The 14,878-nt window shown below is 37.2% G+C and overlaps 1 protein-coding gene and 1 non-coding gene across 2 annotated transcripts in view; one reads left to right on the forward strand and one right to left on the reverse strand.

The window, feature by feature from the left end:
• clasp1a (cytoplasmic linker associated protein 1a) overlaps window positions 1–14,878 on the forward strand; it is an 89,630-nt gene that overhangs the window by 38,808 nt on the left and 35,944 nt on the right. The window contains exons 3-8 of the mRNA XM_052606518.1: window positions 3,050–3,128; window positions 3,613–3,716; window positions 4,054–4,145; window positions 4,395–4,470; window positions 4,750–4,847; window positions 8,598–8,668. Coding sequence (XP_052462478.1) covers window positions 3,050–3,128; window positions 3,613–3,716; window positions 4,054–4,145; window positions 4,395–4,470; window positions 4,750–4,847; window positions 8,598–8,668 — 520 coding nt within the window. The remainder of the gene's footprint in view (window positions 1–3,049; window positions 3,129–3,612; window positions 3,717–4,053; window positions 4,146–4,394; window positions 4,471–4,749; window positions 4,848–8,597; window positions 8,669–14,878) is intronic.
• Window positions 1,872–1,996, reverse strand: LOC128020362 (U4atac minor spliceosomal RNA). The gene has a single exon (XR_008185363.1). It is a non-coding gene; the product is annotated as a U4atac minor spliceosomal RNA (small nuclear RNA).

A 14,878-nucleotide genomic window follows, 5' to 3' on the forward strand; every position in this document is an offset into this window, starting at 1 on the left:
GCTTTCATAACGGGGTTTTCAGGGTGCAAGATACTTAAAAGAAATCAATAATAATGAAATTGGCCTGTGAAATAAAAATGTAATTTGTCGTGTGTGTTTTTAGTAGATGAAACCATTCATTTAATAAAACATGATTATTTTATATGACCCTCTGCCTGAAAGTTCCGTTTTGTTTTTTATTTTTTTTATTTATTGAACTATAAAGGAAAATCTTGTTCCTCATGACAATGACCCCTTTTAAAATGGGCCATGCACTAAAAAAGGTTGAGTGAGGGATGTAGAGGCGCTGTTGGACTGATTAGCAAGGTGGGATGAATTGTTGAAGACAACGAAACCAGGGGAATGAGCACATATCCATGAAACAAATCTGTCTTGGTAATGTTCTGACAGATACATGCCTCCTCTCTCCTGCTATTCACCGTTTGTCTAGTCAGGTGTGACGGAGTCTGCTTAGACTTATGTAATAGTTTATTTTAAAATTGATTTGAGCCTGGAGCAGAAGCTGGAATAATCGATCATGCTCCTGTGTGTTTCCTATCAGCCATTAACAAGGAAACAGAGGAAGGAATGAGGCAAAAGAAAGCATAGAGAGATGAGACAAAAGCTCAGAAAGGAGAACAATAGTCTTGACTCTTTTCTTTTGACTATGGTGGATAGGAGAGCTATAAATAACGGTTTAGTGTATGTTTAAATTTGGCAGCCTGAGATGGTCTGAAGCAGGATGTTGCTGGTGAGAAGATAGTTTGGTTTGCACATCGGGAGGAGGCGGATTTACAATTCTTTAATGAAAAATACAGAAAACACTGTTTTCTTTTATACTTGTGATGACACAGCTGAATTTACAGCAGCCATTACTGCATTCTTCAGTGTCATTATGATCCTTCAGAATTCATTCTGATATGCTTTTTTGGTGATCAAGAAACATTTATAGTTATCATTATCATTTTTATTACTATTATTATTATTTTGAAAACAGTTGCCACCATGAAACATTTTTGCAGGATTTATTGATTAATAGAAAGTTCAAAAGAACAGCACTGATTTGAAACCTTTTGTAAGATTAAAAATGCTTCTACCGTCACGTTTGATCAATGTATAGCATCCTTTTTGAATAAAAGTATTAATTTATAAAAAATAAAAAAAAACTTACTGACCTCAAATTTTTTGAACGTTATATATAGCAGAAAATGGTTAAATCTGTTCCATCTGTGAGAATGTGTGCATTGAGAAGGACAGCAAAGAAATCAGCTGTGCTACCCAGTGTCTCATGATACGACTTGTCTTTTTGCACCTCCTCTAAGGCATTTAATACTCTCCTCAGCTGATGTGGTTTATCTGTGTCTCAGTCCTGGGTGTCACCAGCATAATTACTCATTTTCTGTATGGGTTGAGAACAAAGGATCAGGACTTTGCTATAGTAGATATATTAGCTAGCTAGTCAAACCTAGCTACTAATACATATGTGACCCTGTACCACAAAACCTGCCTTAAGTGTAAATTTTTCAAAAAATTAGATACAACTATTTGAAAATCTGGAACCTGAGCGTGCAAAAACATCAAAATACTGTGAAAATCGCCTTTGAATTTTGTCCAAATTAATTATTAGAGATGCATATTACTAATCAAAAATAAATGTTAGATATGTTTACAGTAGGAAATGTACAAAATATTTTCATGGAACATGATCTTTACTTAATGTCCTAATAATTTTTGGCATAAAAGAAAAGTGGATAATTTTGATGTTTTTTTGGCTATTGCTTAAAATATACCCCAGCGACTTAAGACTGCTTTTGTGCTCGTGGGTCACATATGTAAAATAAATCAAGAAGGCAGGATTAAACAAATGCAAGAGATAAACTTTAAACATGATGATTTACAAAAATTGCATCATTATCTGTGTTCTAGAAGTCAGGTGCGAATGTGTTGATCTGGTGTTAGCAGGCCTGCTCTCACCATACACTCATTGAACAGTCCTCAACCTCATGACGAGGAAAGTTAAGTGTTAAGAGACCAAACTGTTGACCGTTGAAGTGAAATTGGTTTAAATATGTGTAATGAACTAAATAAATGAAAATAAATAAGATGTTATAGATGTACCCATAATCATTTGCACTACTCGTTTGGAGTTACATAAGCATACTAATCTTTAATATGTGAATATGTAGTATTTCTAGTACTAGTATTCATACTTGTAATACATTTTTTTTCCATAGTCCATTGCATTGCTTGTTCAGACTCAGATGACCTATTTGTTACCCATAATCCTCTGCTCTGCTCATTCAGTTTGGGGGGAGCGACGGCCATCTCATTAATTGGACTGTATTTGTTCTTTGTAATAGCCTTCTTTAAATTTACAATGACATTGTACAGTTACTTAAAGATTTGTAAAGCTAATTAAAGATTTTTGTGTATTGTAGCAATACACACATTTAGGCCCCGTCCACACGGAGACACGTTTCGCTGTATACGCATACATTTTGTATCGTATAGGCGTTTCGTCCAGACGGATCCGCCGTTTTAGGAGAGTGAAACCGTTTTTTTTTTTTTATATACCAGGTCCTAGAGAGGAGAAATTTCAGAAACGCTGCCTTTGCTTTTTCATGTGGACAGCGAATCCGCATATTTTCTGAAACGATCAACGAACTTCATCAGCCCACGTCTAGCCCCTAGTAAGACACTGCTACTTCACGAAACGGCATCAAAAACATGAACAAACACTGAACAATTGTCTTCTTGTTAATGAAAACATTAACCCAGATTAATAAATGTATTGTTCCATGTTCGTTTGTGTACCATGCGCAAGGTTTATGTGCATAGTCCTAGTCTTCTTCAGCATTTTTAGTGTATCTTTGTGGCAGATTTACAGCACCACATGCTGGTCGGGCATGTGAAAAAACATTGTTTTGTGGTTTCGTGTGGACGCAGATATTTTCTTGACGAGGGAAAAAAAGACTGGATAGGGAAAGCTCTGACTTTGTGTGGACGTAGCCTTAAATAGAATAAAAATGCACACATTTAATTATTATCATTTTTTTTTTCACACCTTCAGTTGGCTTTGTTGGGAATGGACCTGCTATCTGCCTTAGTGACGAGATTACAGGACCGATTTCGGCCCCAAGTTGGTACAGGTAAGAATATTAATCTCTTATCTTACATGTGTAAAACAATTATAATAAATAAATCTGTCAGATTTGATTACCACCAGAAATAAGGAATGTAGTATGACACTACATTTTCATGTTATAATTTATCTGAAGTGGTGCTTTAAAAGTGATAAATGAAGAGACACAACAGAAGTTTTGAGTTTGCTAACAGAGTGTTGTGCTTTAAATGCTGAAACCGTCAGCATACACAAAAACCCTTCTTCTTAAAATTCCTCTGCTTTAAAGCATCAAACACTGCTTTTGTAACAAATTTACTGCATTTATCAGTGTACTTCAAGGCAATCACTGTCAGGCTTCAGATCGTCTGCTGCGAGAAATTTTCCCATTATTACATAATCTGAAGGTCTTCAGTCTCAAATGATTTATAGCTTCCATCTAGTTGACTAATCAGTAGTGAAAATAGCTTTACCCATTCCTAATATCTAATCTTTGTGCGCTCCATCCCCAGTTTTACCCAGCTTGATAGATCGGTTAGGTGATGCCAAAGATCAAGTCAGAGACCAAGATCAAACCCTGCTGCTGAAGATCATGGAGCAGTCAGCTACTCCTCAGGTACTATTTGTCTTTATTTAGCCTAAATATTAATTCCAGGACATTCTTAAGCTGACAATGCAGTCCTGTTGTGTGTGTGAACAGTGCATTATGCCCACAAACAGACATCTCTGTATTTTGTCTTTGTGTTAAAATATCATGACAGCCTAAACAATATTTGTAATGTAAGATCTGAACAACCTGCTCCACTCAGAAGTACCCATGCAAGATGCCTTCGTGGTATTTTAAACGGGATTTCATTTAGTTAATGAATGATGGGATGGGAGGTCTCATAATGAGATTAGCTGCCATTTAATTGTATTAGATTGAAAGTATTACATTTGGATTGTCTTCACAGTATATATGGGACCGAATGTTGGGGGGTTTCAAACACAAAAACAACCGGACAAGAGAGGGAGTCTGTCTCTGTCTCATCTCAACTCTGAACACGTAAGTCCCATTGTCCTCTCAGTCTGGATATTGTAGTTTTCATTCAACATAAACAGAACTTACTCTGACGTTTATGTTTGAATTTCGACTTGCAGTTGAATTTCTCTGCTGAATGTAGATATTAAGCTATGAAAATGAAAATGAAGCAGCACATTCTTCAAGGATAACTCATTAAAGCTGAAGTTGGAAAAGATCCCACAGCCCCCCACTAATGCTGTCCTCCCTGTCACCATCGCTTATGTTTTTCAGATACGGTGCCCAAGGCTTAACCCTGAGCAAAATTGTACCACATATATGTAATCTACTCGGAGACCCCACAAGTCAGGTATGCGCATTTGTTGTTCTCTAAAACATTCAAGATTAAACTCTGATCTGTGTGACATGGCTTTTCTTTTACAGAACAATGGATAAAGGTTGCAACATTTCACAAAGCTATAGTGACCTCTGCTGGTGGTTTTGGAAAAATGTTTATTAGTGTTTATGCAGTGGAAAGCATTTTAAATGGCAGAATCAACAAATAAGTAGCAATATATAGTTGCTTTTTGTCCTTCTAAAACACTTACATATAAAAGATTATGAAATTATGAAACCGTTATCTGCCCAGGTTCGGGATGCGGCTATGAACTGCCTTGTGGAAATATACCGACATGTTGGAGAGAAGGTTAGAATTGACCTTAGCAAAAAAGGACTGCCGCAATCAAGGTAAGCTCTTCCTTTTCTCCTATTTCTGTACCAGTTCACAGACAATGCTTTACATCTACAATATTATCGTTTTTAGGACACTCCCAGAGTTGTCTTTTCTAATTTAGATGGATTTTTGTCTAATCTTGGACTGTTAATTTTGAAGGGTTTTTTTCCCTGTAGGTATTTGGTGCGTCTGTTCATTTACTTCTATAAGGCATTGATAAATCTAGACCTCTGTTTTCCCCCATTAGTATGTGTTTCTAAACAGAGTGGAAACATTCATGAACCAGTCTCTGTTAGTGCTGTAATGATTCCCTCAGGAGGCTAAAGTGGCTATTCATACAGGTCATTAGGTCTTAATATCCCTCCGGACACAGAATCTGGCTCTACCCTCTAACTTAAGACTAATATGCTTTTAGCAGCTAACATTATGTGCTCATAGCACACCGCCTATGTAATTAAGCATAAAGCTCATGATTTGGTGGTTTAGAAATCAGGAAAGTGTGGAATTCATAGCATATCTCAGATGTTTTGGTCTATTGGTTTGATCTCTATAAATAAAATAAAAAAGCGTCCAACCATACTGCACAGCAACAGTTGATTGTAGTTGAGTGCATGGAGAGGAGGAAGGCATGCCAGCATTTGCTTGTGGTCTGAATTTGGTTGTAACATCTGTTAGGTGTCCCTCCCACTTAAAATCTGTGCATGTCTCCAGGGCGCTTGCAGGCATCGGTTTCTCTGATCTTCTGAGTTGTTATAGTTTTAAGACTTTTGAGAGCAAGCTCAATTGGAACATGGCTGGGGAAACCAGTTTGCTGTGACACAATGTCAAACCGGCAACTCGCAAGTATGTGTCGTGCAGTTCCAGTATTTTTGAGTTAATTCACCAGATCTCATTAATACAATCATTTGGGTCATATGAAAATATTTTAAGCTAATGCAAGTTCATTTCCAATTCCAAGCGCTGACTCATTACTCATTATATTTGATTTTTAAGATTAATATCATTTCCGTGCTGCCTTCTCAGTTGGTTTCATGTGAATCTGTACCCAAATCCTTTGGGACTAGACCAAATCCTGTTACTATGAATGATAACCAATTAATCAGTTAACAATCTGGCCCTTAATAAAATGTCCCTAAGAGGGATCTATGAAAGAAATAAACCCTCGTTATTTCTCTCTTAAGCTCACATTTATCATAAATCATGTGTGCACAAAGTTTTAATATTCCAAATGTTCAATATCCAGTTTGAGCCTAAAAGGGGTCATATTATGATCTTTTAAAAAGTCAAACGGGTGTACTAGAACAGGCTCTCATACTTGGTTGTTCGAAAAACACATTATTTTTCACATATTTTGCATTCTTACAACACCTCTCTCCCCAGTCTGGCATGAACTGCTCGAATAGTTCCTGTATCAAATGAAGGCCCTCCTTCTAAAATATGAAATGTGCTGTGATTGGTTTGCTGGGCCAGTGTGTGTTGTGATTGACCGAGTCTGGTCGGGAAATGTCACGCCCCTTACCATAGCGCCTGGGAGTTTCAGTCTAAATATTGTGTCAAAATCAAATACATTTCAGTGTGATCTAAACCTGGACGATTGTAACTACTCTAAGTTCATCTTGGGACAAATAGCATTACTCCGACATAGTGATAACAACACTCGTTGCCCTCTCTAGTGCAGCTCAACCAGGTCTCGTCCCATTCGTCGATATTTGTGACATCACAAATCCCGGAAAATATGCATTGTAGTCCAAACAATTTGTTTGTTGTAGTTTATGAAAAGTCATTTGTCATGAATCTACTTTCCAAACCGTGTTTTTAGCCTGTCCTGAATCACTAGGGTACACCTATAATAAGGGTTAAGACTATTTAAGATTGCTTCAGGGGTACCACAGCGGAGTAACCCAGTACCTTTGTGATTCTTCATAGACATAAACAGAGAGAAGTAGTTCCGGCTACGATGTCCTTCCGCAACACGCAAGCAGTTCTGTTTATTAACCGCTAAAGCGTCAAAAGTTCCCTACCGCAGCTTTAAATAAAATTTCTCCTTTTGAAATAGGCTTTGGCTTTGTAACTTTGAAGATAATTTTTATGTTCAAACAGAAACATTAGAGACTTACTAAAGTTGAAAAAGTGAAAGAGCATAATAGCACCCATTTAAGCACACTGATAGCCTGACAGTTTTTCAGCAATATTCTAATCTTCTCAGCTTAATTTCGAGGTACACAGTCAGTTTGCATGGATGAAGTGAATAGAGGAAGAAATCTCTTTTGAACACTATAGTGCGTGAGGGTTTAGAAAGCAGCATTTCCCTTTTCTCAAACTGCAGAAAAGGTATCCAGTCTCATTTGCAATTCAAAATTCTGCTGCTGCACTTGGTAAAGCAGAAATTATGGACTTCAAATGTTTGCATTTGTCAGTGGTTGTCAGCAGGGATGCCCAGATTTAAAACGAAATCTTAACAGAATGATTGTTGGAGACTACATCGTCTTAACCATATATATTACTTTACTAACTTGTCCTAGTTAGAATTTAATGACTTTGCCAGTTAGAGCTTTGAACATTAATATCATCACAGTATTCACAATGTTGCTTTTTTAAAATCAATACCATAAATATAGGTTTTGAGTATTCATTTGACCACTCAGCCATATTTATGACCTAAAATGATTCCTTGCCACAATTTAAGGTATAGAAATGTGGCAGCCCATCCAGATTCAGCATGGCAGAATCCCCTCACAGTGAGCTGAGAACATGACGATGAATTGTCTTTGATGCTCAAGGCTCTGGGGATCTGTCTCTGACTCGCACAGACAATCATCTGAGAGGGATGTAAAGGATGAAGCATTATCAGAGGGTTTTACAGGAAAAAAACATCCTCATTTTTGTGCTAATTCAGTGGGAGGAGTTTCAAGGAGCAGTGCTACATGGCTCAGTTTCAGATGTTCTCCAAGTGATTTGCTGTCATTTGAAGATGCTTAAGGGTTTCCTAAATTGTTGCTTTATTCAAAAGGCAATACTATATATTTTTTTCCCTTTGATACACTTATGATCTTTCTTTTATTGAATATTGTATACAACTATCACTTTAGCCTATAAACAAGATATTTGTTTGCTGATATACCTTTAAGACCTGTAAATGACCTCTGTTATGATTGGCTAACCTTTCTGCACATGGATTACACGTACCTTTGGATTTGCAGGTCTACTTTGGCATCAGATGTAGTTGGTGCAAGCTTGCGTTACAGTGACAGGATCAAAAACCATCCATGCTGAAATGTGACGCATCAACTGTTACATTACAACCTCGCTCACCCAGACTTTTGGCTACCGGCAAATAGTCTGGTCCTCATTGTAGCTTGTTGTGGTCTTTAACCGCACATTTAGACCGCCTACCGACATGCTAAGCAGCCAAGTACTTAACTGCCTGTTGTCTCCCTAGTTTATGAGTTAGGTCATCATGTCACTGTCCATAGCTAATAGTCTAAGCGTTTGTTAAATAGTAGTGTGGTGCGGTCAGGTGGTATCTCTGGACAAAGGGAGTGACTGAATGAAAGGTATTTTAATTTCATAGACATTTACCCTGCTTGCTGTGAGTCGTTTTTTTGTTAAAATCGCAACACCTGTTTCTGAGGATTGTTTTGTGTACAACAGGGGTCACATTTACAGGTTTACTGCCCTGAAAGTCTAGTTATTGTTTTGCTGTAACTGAGCAATCTTTAACTTTTAAAAGATTTATTCTTGTCTTGTTTTTTTGTTTTTTACAGGTTGAATGTAATTTTCAGCAAATTTGATGAAGTCCAAAGATCTGGGAACATGATCCTCTCCTCAGGTTCAGGTAGGATCTATATATTTAGAAATTCTAAGAATTCAAGTATCAAAACAGACTTTTAAACATCATAGCTTGGATGTTTACCCTGGCTGTGTTCCAAAACCTAATTCTAGTCCCTACATCATCCTAACCTAGAAAGTGACCCATTTGTAACACTTTAAGTAGACACCATGTTGTACTTGTTTTTTTTTTTTGTGTGTGTTTTTTTTTAATTGAACTGCTATTTTAATCTATGCTTTTAGGAAATGAGGATTTCTATTTATTATCAACATTTCTCTTGCATCATCCACCATCTTGTATGGATTTTATTTACTGAGCTTATCACAGTGCATTATGGGATTGCCTTTTCTGTAAAGGATACATGTGATGCTACTTTAGTCTAGTAGAATGTAACTACCTTTCATGTATACTGCCTGTGATGCCTTAAAATACTGTCTACATAAGCAGCTCACTAGGATTTGGAACCGTTTTATCTTTGCATTTTATAATTATGACACTTTTTTTCATCAGCTGAACAGCAGTTTCTTCTAAATACTAACTTGAAGTAGCTCCTTAAATTACTTGAAGAATCACAACAGAAAAAAAAAACATTATAGTCAATAATACCCACACGAACTGTATGATTTATAATGTACTGTATTATTGGAATATTATAAGTACTGTTTAAGAATAACTGTATTAACCTGATCAGGTACACTGTGATAGTCTAAAAGGCATTTTTGAACAGGGAGGTTTTGGCATGGCAGTTGCAGTTCTATAAGTGTTAGTCTATAAAGCATGTTTGTTTGAAATACAGAATTAGGGAGATCTGAGTCCCCCACTCCTCCACCTCCTCCTCCTCATCTCCCCTGCGGCCCTGTGCAGATTATATTGCAGGATTTTGTCTCATTTTATATTTCAGTGGGTTGTTGAAAACAGCATCTGTGATATAAAGATTTTTTCATTTTACTATTAATGAAATGTCTGTTTATTTGGGTGATCGTCTCTTCGAATTTCTTTGTAAATCCGGTTGAACTGTCAGTGAAATCGGGCAGAGGTTATATATTGAGATAAAACATGAATGAGGGTCAGCTTTAGAATTACACCTGACATGAGTTGTATGCTGCAGTGCTTTGAGAAAATCACTTTGAGTGTTTGTCTGACTAGATTCAAAGGGACTTACTTTGCCATCTTTTTGATGTATTTAATGGAATATCATCATGCTGATTTTGAATTTGAAATGCTTTGATGTGATCCTTGGTTCATGCTGCTCCATATAAAGTAATTTGTCATGAGCATTGTTGCTGCCATATTGGAACTGTGAGACTTTCACAAATGCTAACCCATGGTATGAGTGTGCTTTTGGCAGACTCTGATATAGATATGCTGTGATGAGAAGCCTTGATCAGAGATTTCCAAGTAATGTTGGTCTCTGTCTGATTACCAGAAGTTATTTTTTTCTGAAGCATTTTGGTGGATCTTTTTCCTTTTTGCTACCTCATACTGGAGCTTGACTTAACACGTGTCTTTACATGTGTCCGTGTGACAGACTGTATAGTGACTAAAAGCTGACTTAATGCGTTTGTCAGACAGAACTGACAGCTGATTTAGAGGGAGGGTTCACCTTCAGTTGCTGGTCTCCATTAACTTGCAAATACTTTTTTTTAATTTATTTTTTTACATTCTTTTGAAGTCAATGGGAACCAGCAACTGAAGGTGAACTATTCCTTTAACGTGTGTTGTGCAACATAACTGAAAGCTGAAAAGCTGTAACTGAAAGCTTGTAGATGCAGCAATTGCAGCACTGAACCTTTTTTTAAATAAGCGCTGCACAAATATTAATAGCATTGCATAATAGGAAATGCCTTTCATTTGCACTGCAAATATATTGTGTAAATGTGTTTGTGTGAGGGCCACAGTATCTGGAGTTTCTTTCCTGTGTCAGGATTTTAGTTGATGTAAGAAAGAGGATTCAGGTGATGTGAACATTAAACTCAAAATAGATTAATCGGTAGCAAAGTAAAGAACAAGCAAGAGTCCCCAGATCCACTGTTTGTACATTACATTCATTCTTTACAGGGAAATGCTTTTTACGTCCTTTATTTAAAAGAGTTGGGTGGCTTTTGTTTTGGTGAAGTCACAAGACCACAGCAGCAGGAAGGGAAAGGGAGGGAGAGGCGGAGACCCGAGAGAGAGACTGTAAAAAAAGCTAGAGCTTCGTTGTGTTTGCAGTCTCTGTGTGAACTGAAGAGACGCTTGCTCTATGACAACCGGAGAAGGTAAGGATTGGAATGGAATGGCGGCTTTAATGTCAGGGGCGAATAAAAGAAGTGCTGGGCACAAGCAGCCTTAAACCTGCTATCTGCTGTTCTTTCACAAGAACGGCATGTTTATCTGTGTTTTCGTGTTTACAGATGGTAACGCTTCTGAGATTTAAATGTTTGTGTTTTTGCCTCACCTGTTTTAACGGTCTCTTTAGCTGGATTTCAGAGCATTTCGACATGGAAATGCAGTGTATCCATTTATAGATGTTGCCGTTTTGGAACAATAAAACATCTAATCTCTCAGATTGTCATGGAATAAATTATGACATTGAGTTATATGAATTATGAATATGAGTTATGACATTTTTCGAACACTTAAGACATCTCACACTTAAATCTGCAATGTTACTTTATTAATTTGTCTCCTTAGTTTTGTTGCATTGTATTCTATAAATATAACTGCATTACAGATGTGATTTGATCTTTTGCTCATGTAATTTTTCTTTTCTTAATCGTCTGACACCATGAGCATTGTATTTTTGCCTACAACATTAGCCTTAAATAATGCTCAAAAAACAATTTGGTTTTGTTAAACATTCTTTTTCTCTGCCTTTGTGACACTAGCCAAATAAATAAAGCCATTGCAGAGGACCTTATTACTTTGTAAATGAAGTTTTTATTTTTGTTTTAATTTTTGTCTTTGGAATCTGAATAAAAATAAACTGATTTCATATTACCTTTAAATAAACATAATCCCGTTTAGCAAAGTGCACTGCTCTGACACCTTTGCAGTGTGCACATACTGTCAACATAATGGATGCACTGCAGGAAGTGATCAGAAAGGTAGAGGTGAATGTGTGATTTAGACCAGTTTATCTTTTATATATACATTATACACTTTATATTGGATCTAGCAGTACTTTTTGAGAGTGAGATTAATGTATCGGGTGTGTGTGTGTGTGTGTGTGTGTTCATGTCATACAGCAGTTATGTAAACATGTCGCTTGGGTTCTGAGCTTTTTTGTGTTGACATGATCAAAGTCACTCTGACATGTTATGGTGTGTCATCGTCTCAGTCCATTCAGCAGCCAAAGAAAGTTGCCGCTGACACAGTGGCAGATACTGTGGCTGTGAAGGTAAACACTGATTTTTGATGGGTGTTTTCACAGGTCTGTAAGGATCCCATGTTCATGTGGTAAACAAACAGCACTGTTTCTGGATTAAAATATAGTTTGTCTTCAGTCACATGTGAAAAATCTAAGTTAGGAGCTGGGGAAGCACTTTGTTCAAAGTTGGCAGGTCATGCAGAAAAGATTATATCCTCCTTCCCCTTCCCGGCTGAAATGACACATCTGTCAAACTCAGAACTTGAGTGGCAAGTAGATTGAGGCCCGTTGCAGAGGTTTGTCCTCTTGAAAGGACATTACTCACTTCTGAGAGCACGAGGAGTGAATAAATAACACCATCTCCACACTTCTCTGCTGAATAAATCCATATTTTGTGGTCAGTTTTAGCTCTGTGAAGAATTATTATTGAAAGAGGCTGATTTGTTGTATTGGATCCATTGTAGAACCATGTACATTATACAGACATTTGGTGTTACCTATAAATAATGCCGTTATTGTAAATGGTGACTATATATATATATATATATATATATATATATATATATATATACACCTTTTCATTCAAAGAGTTTTCTTTAATTTCATGACTATGAAAATTGTAGAGTCACACTGAAGGCATCAAAACTATGAATTAACACATGTGGAATTATATATGGAATTATATACATAACAAAAAAGTGTGAAACAACTGAAAATATGTCACATTCTAGGTTCTTCAAAGTAGCCACCTTTTTCTTTGATTACTGCTTTGCACACTCTTGGCGTTCTCTTGATGAGCTTCAAGAGGTAGTCACCTGAAATGGTCTTCCAACAGTCTTGAAGGAGTTCCCCGAGAGATGCTTAGCACTTGTTGGCCCTTTTGCCTTCTGTCTGCGGTCCAGCTCACCCCTAAACCATCTCGATTGGGTTCAGGTCCGGGGACTGTGGAGGCCAGGTCATCTGGCGCAGCACCCCATCACTCTCCTTCTTGCTCAAATAGCCCTTGATGCCTTCAGTGTGACTCTACAATTTTCATAGTCATGAAAATAAAGAAAAATCTTTGAATGAGAAGATGTGTCCAAACTTTTGGTCTGTACTGTATATATATATATTAGTCCACCCAAAATTTTTTATTCTGTTGTTTGCTTGCCCTCATGTTATTATGAAACATGTATAACATACTTGAATTTAGCCTAGAAGCTTAGCAGAATACTAAGCAGACTAGATGATTGCAAGAGAGAAGTCTGGAAGTTCAAGTTATGACATTTTAATTAAATATTAAAATCTCTCTCTTTTTTTTTTTTTGTTTTTTTTGGGCAACACATGTATGGATGAATCTTTCAAAATAAGATCAATAAATTCTTTGGGTGATGAAAGTAAGGCGAATTTCCATTTCATGCTGATTTGAAACTTCAGCAGGTTTGTGTGTGTTAGGGCAGTGCTGTTAGAACCAATGCTAGACTAGGCCTTTTTATATTTCTTTTGACAGGTTGCCACTTTGATCTGATGCTTCCACCAACATGGTTCACTGTTGGGACTGTATTGGACAGGTGATGAGCAGTGCCTGGTTTTCTCCACACATACCGCTTAGAATTAAGGCCAAAATGTTCTATCTTGGTCTCATCAGACCAGAGAATCTTATTTCTCACCATCTTGGAGTCCTTCAGGTGTTTTTTAGCAAACTCCATGCAGGCTTTCATGTGTCTTGCACTGAGTAGAGGCATCCGTTGGGCCACTCTGCCATAAAGCCCCGACTGGTGGAGGGCTGCAGTGATGGTTGACTTTCTCCCATCTCCCGACTGCATCTCTGGAGCTCAGCCACAGTGATCTTTGTGTTCTTCTTTACCTCTCTCACCAAGGCTCTTCTCCTCTGATAGCTCAGTTTGGCTGGACGGCCAGCTCTAGGAAGGGTTCTGGTCATCCCAAGCATCTTCCATTTAAGGATTATGGAGGCCACTGTGCTCTTAGGAACCTTAAGTGCCGCAGAAACTTGTAGAAAAACTTTAAACACAATTGTAAATAAGTATAAAGAATGGCATTGGTTTTATTTTTTTTTATAAAAAGGTATCTTTTTTTTTTTTTTTTTTTTTGTGCATATTTTTGTGTTTTGCTTTCGTACCAGTGTCTGTTTTATATATATATAAAACATTTAATTTTGAATTTTTTTTAAGTTCAGTGTGAATAAATGACTTGTTAACCATGTGTATAAGCTGTAAGAGTCTATAGCCTTATGGACATCAACATACGGTGTAACTGCACCTCTGGTGACCTGAGTTGAGGTCCTTTGCTGAACCCTTTTCCCTTTCTCCACCCTGTGTTTTCCTGTCTGGTCTCTATACTGTCCTATCCAGTATAAGGGCATGAAATGGCCCAAAATATAATTCAAATAAGTTATGTGTGTATGCTTGTTATATGATTGTTCACAATTATCTGTATGACATTTAACTGTAAAAAAAAAAAAAAAAAAAGATTGTAATTAGAAAAATAATTAGAGGTACAGTACTAGCACTCTGCAAGAATCAGGCAGCAGAATAGATTCATCCTGTAGCTCCTTCCTGTTCAGAAAGATTGGAGTGCCACCCCCTTCCTCTCAGACTGCTGGAATGTCTGATTGTCCACTCATTTTTGACTTTGGCTTACTTCCAGAGTTCCTTACAATAGATTCATCTATGAATTGCCCAACAATAGCTTCCTTTGGCCATCACTCCAGAATGGTTGCTACCATGTTTGAACACCAAAAAAAGTCTTTTGGATTTGTAGTATGAAGAAAAGCCCCCGGTCATCATTCCACATTTTTGGTATGGAATGGGGAAATATTATAATCAAAACACGCAGGTTATCATCAGTGTGACAAATTAGTGGTAATT

Source organism: Carassius gibelio, chromosome A9, assembly GCF_023724105.1.
Source record: "Carassius gibelio isolate Cgi1373 ecotype wild population from Czech Republic chromosome A9, carGib1.2-hapl.c, whole genome shotgun sequence".
NCBI classification, from domain to species: Eukaryota; Metazoa; Chordata; class Actinopteri; order Cypriniformes; family Cyprinidae; genus Carassius; species Carassius gibelio.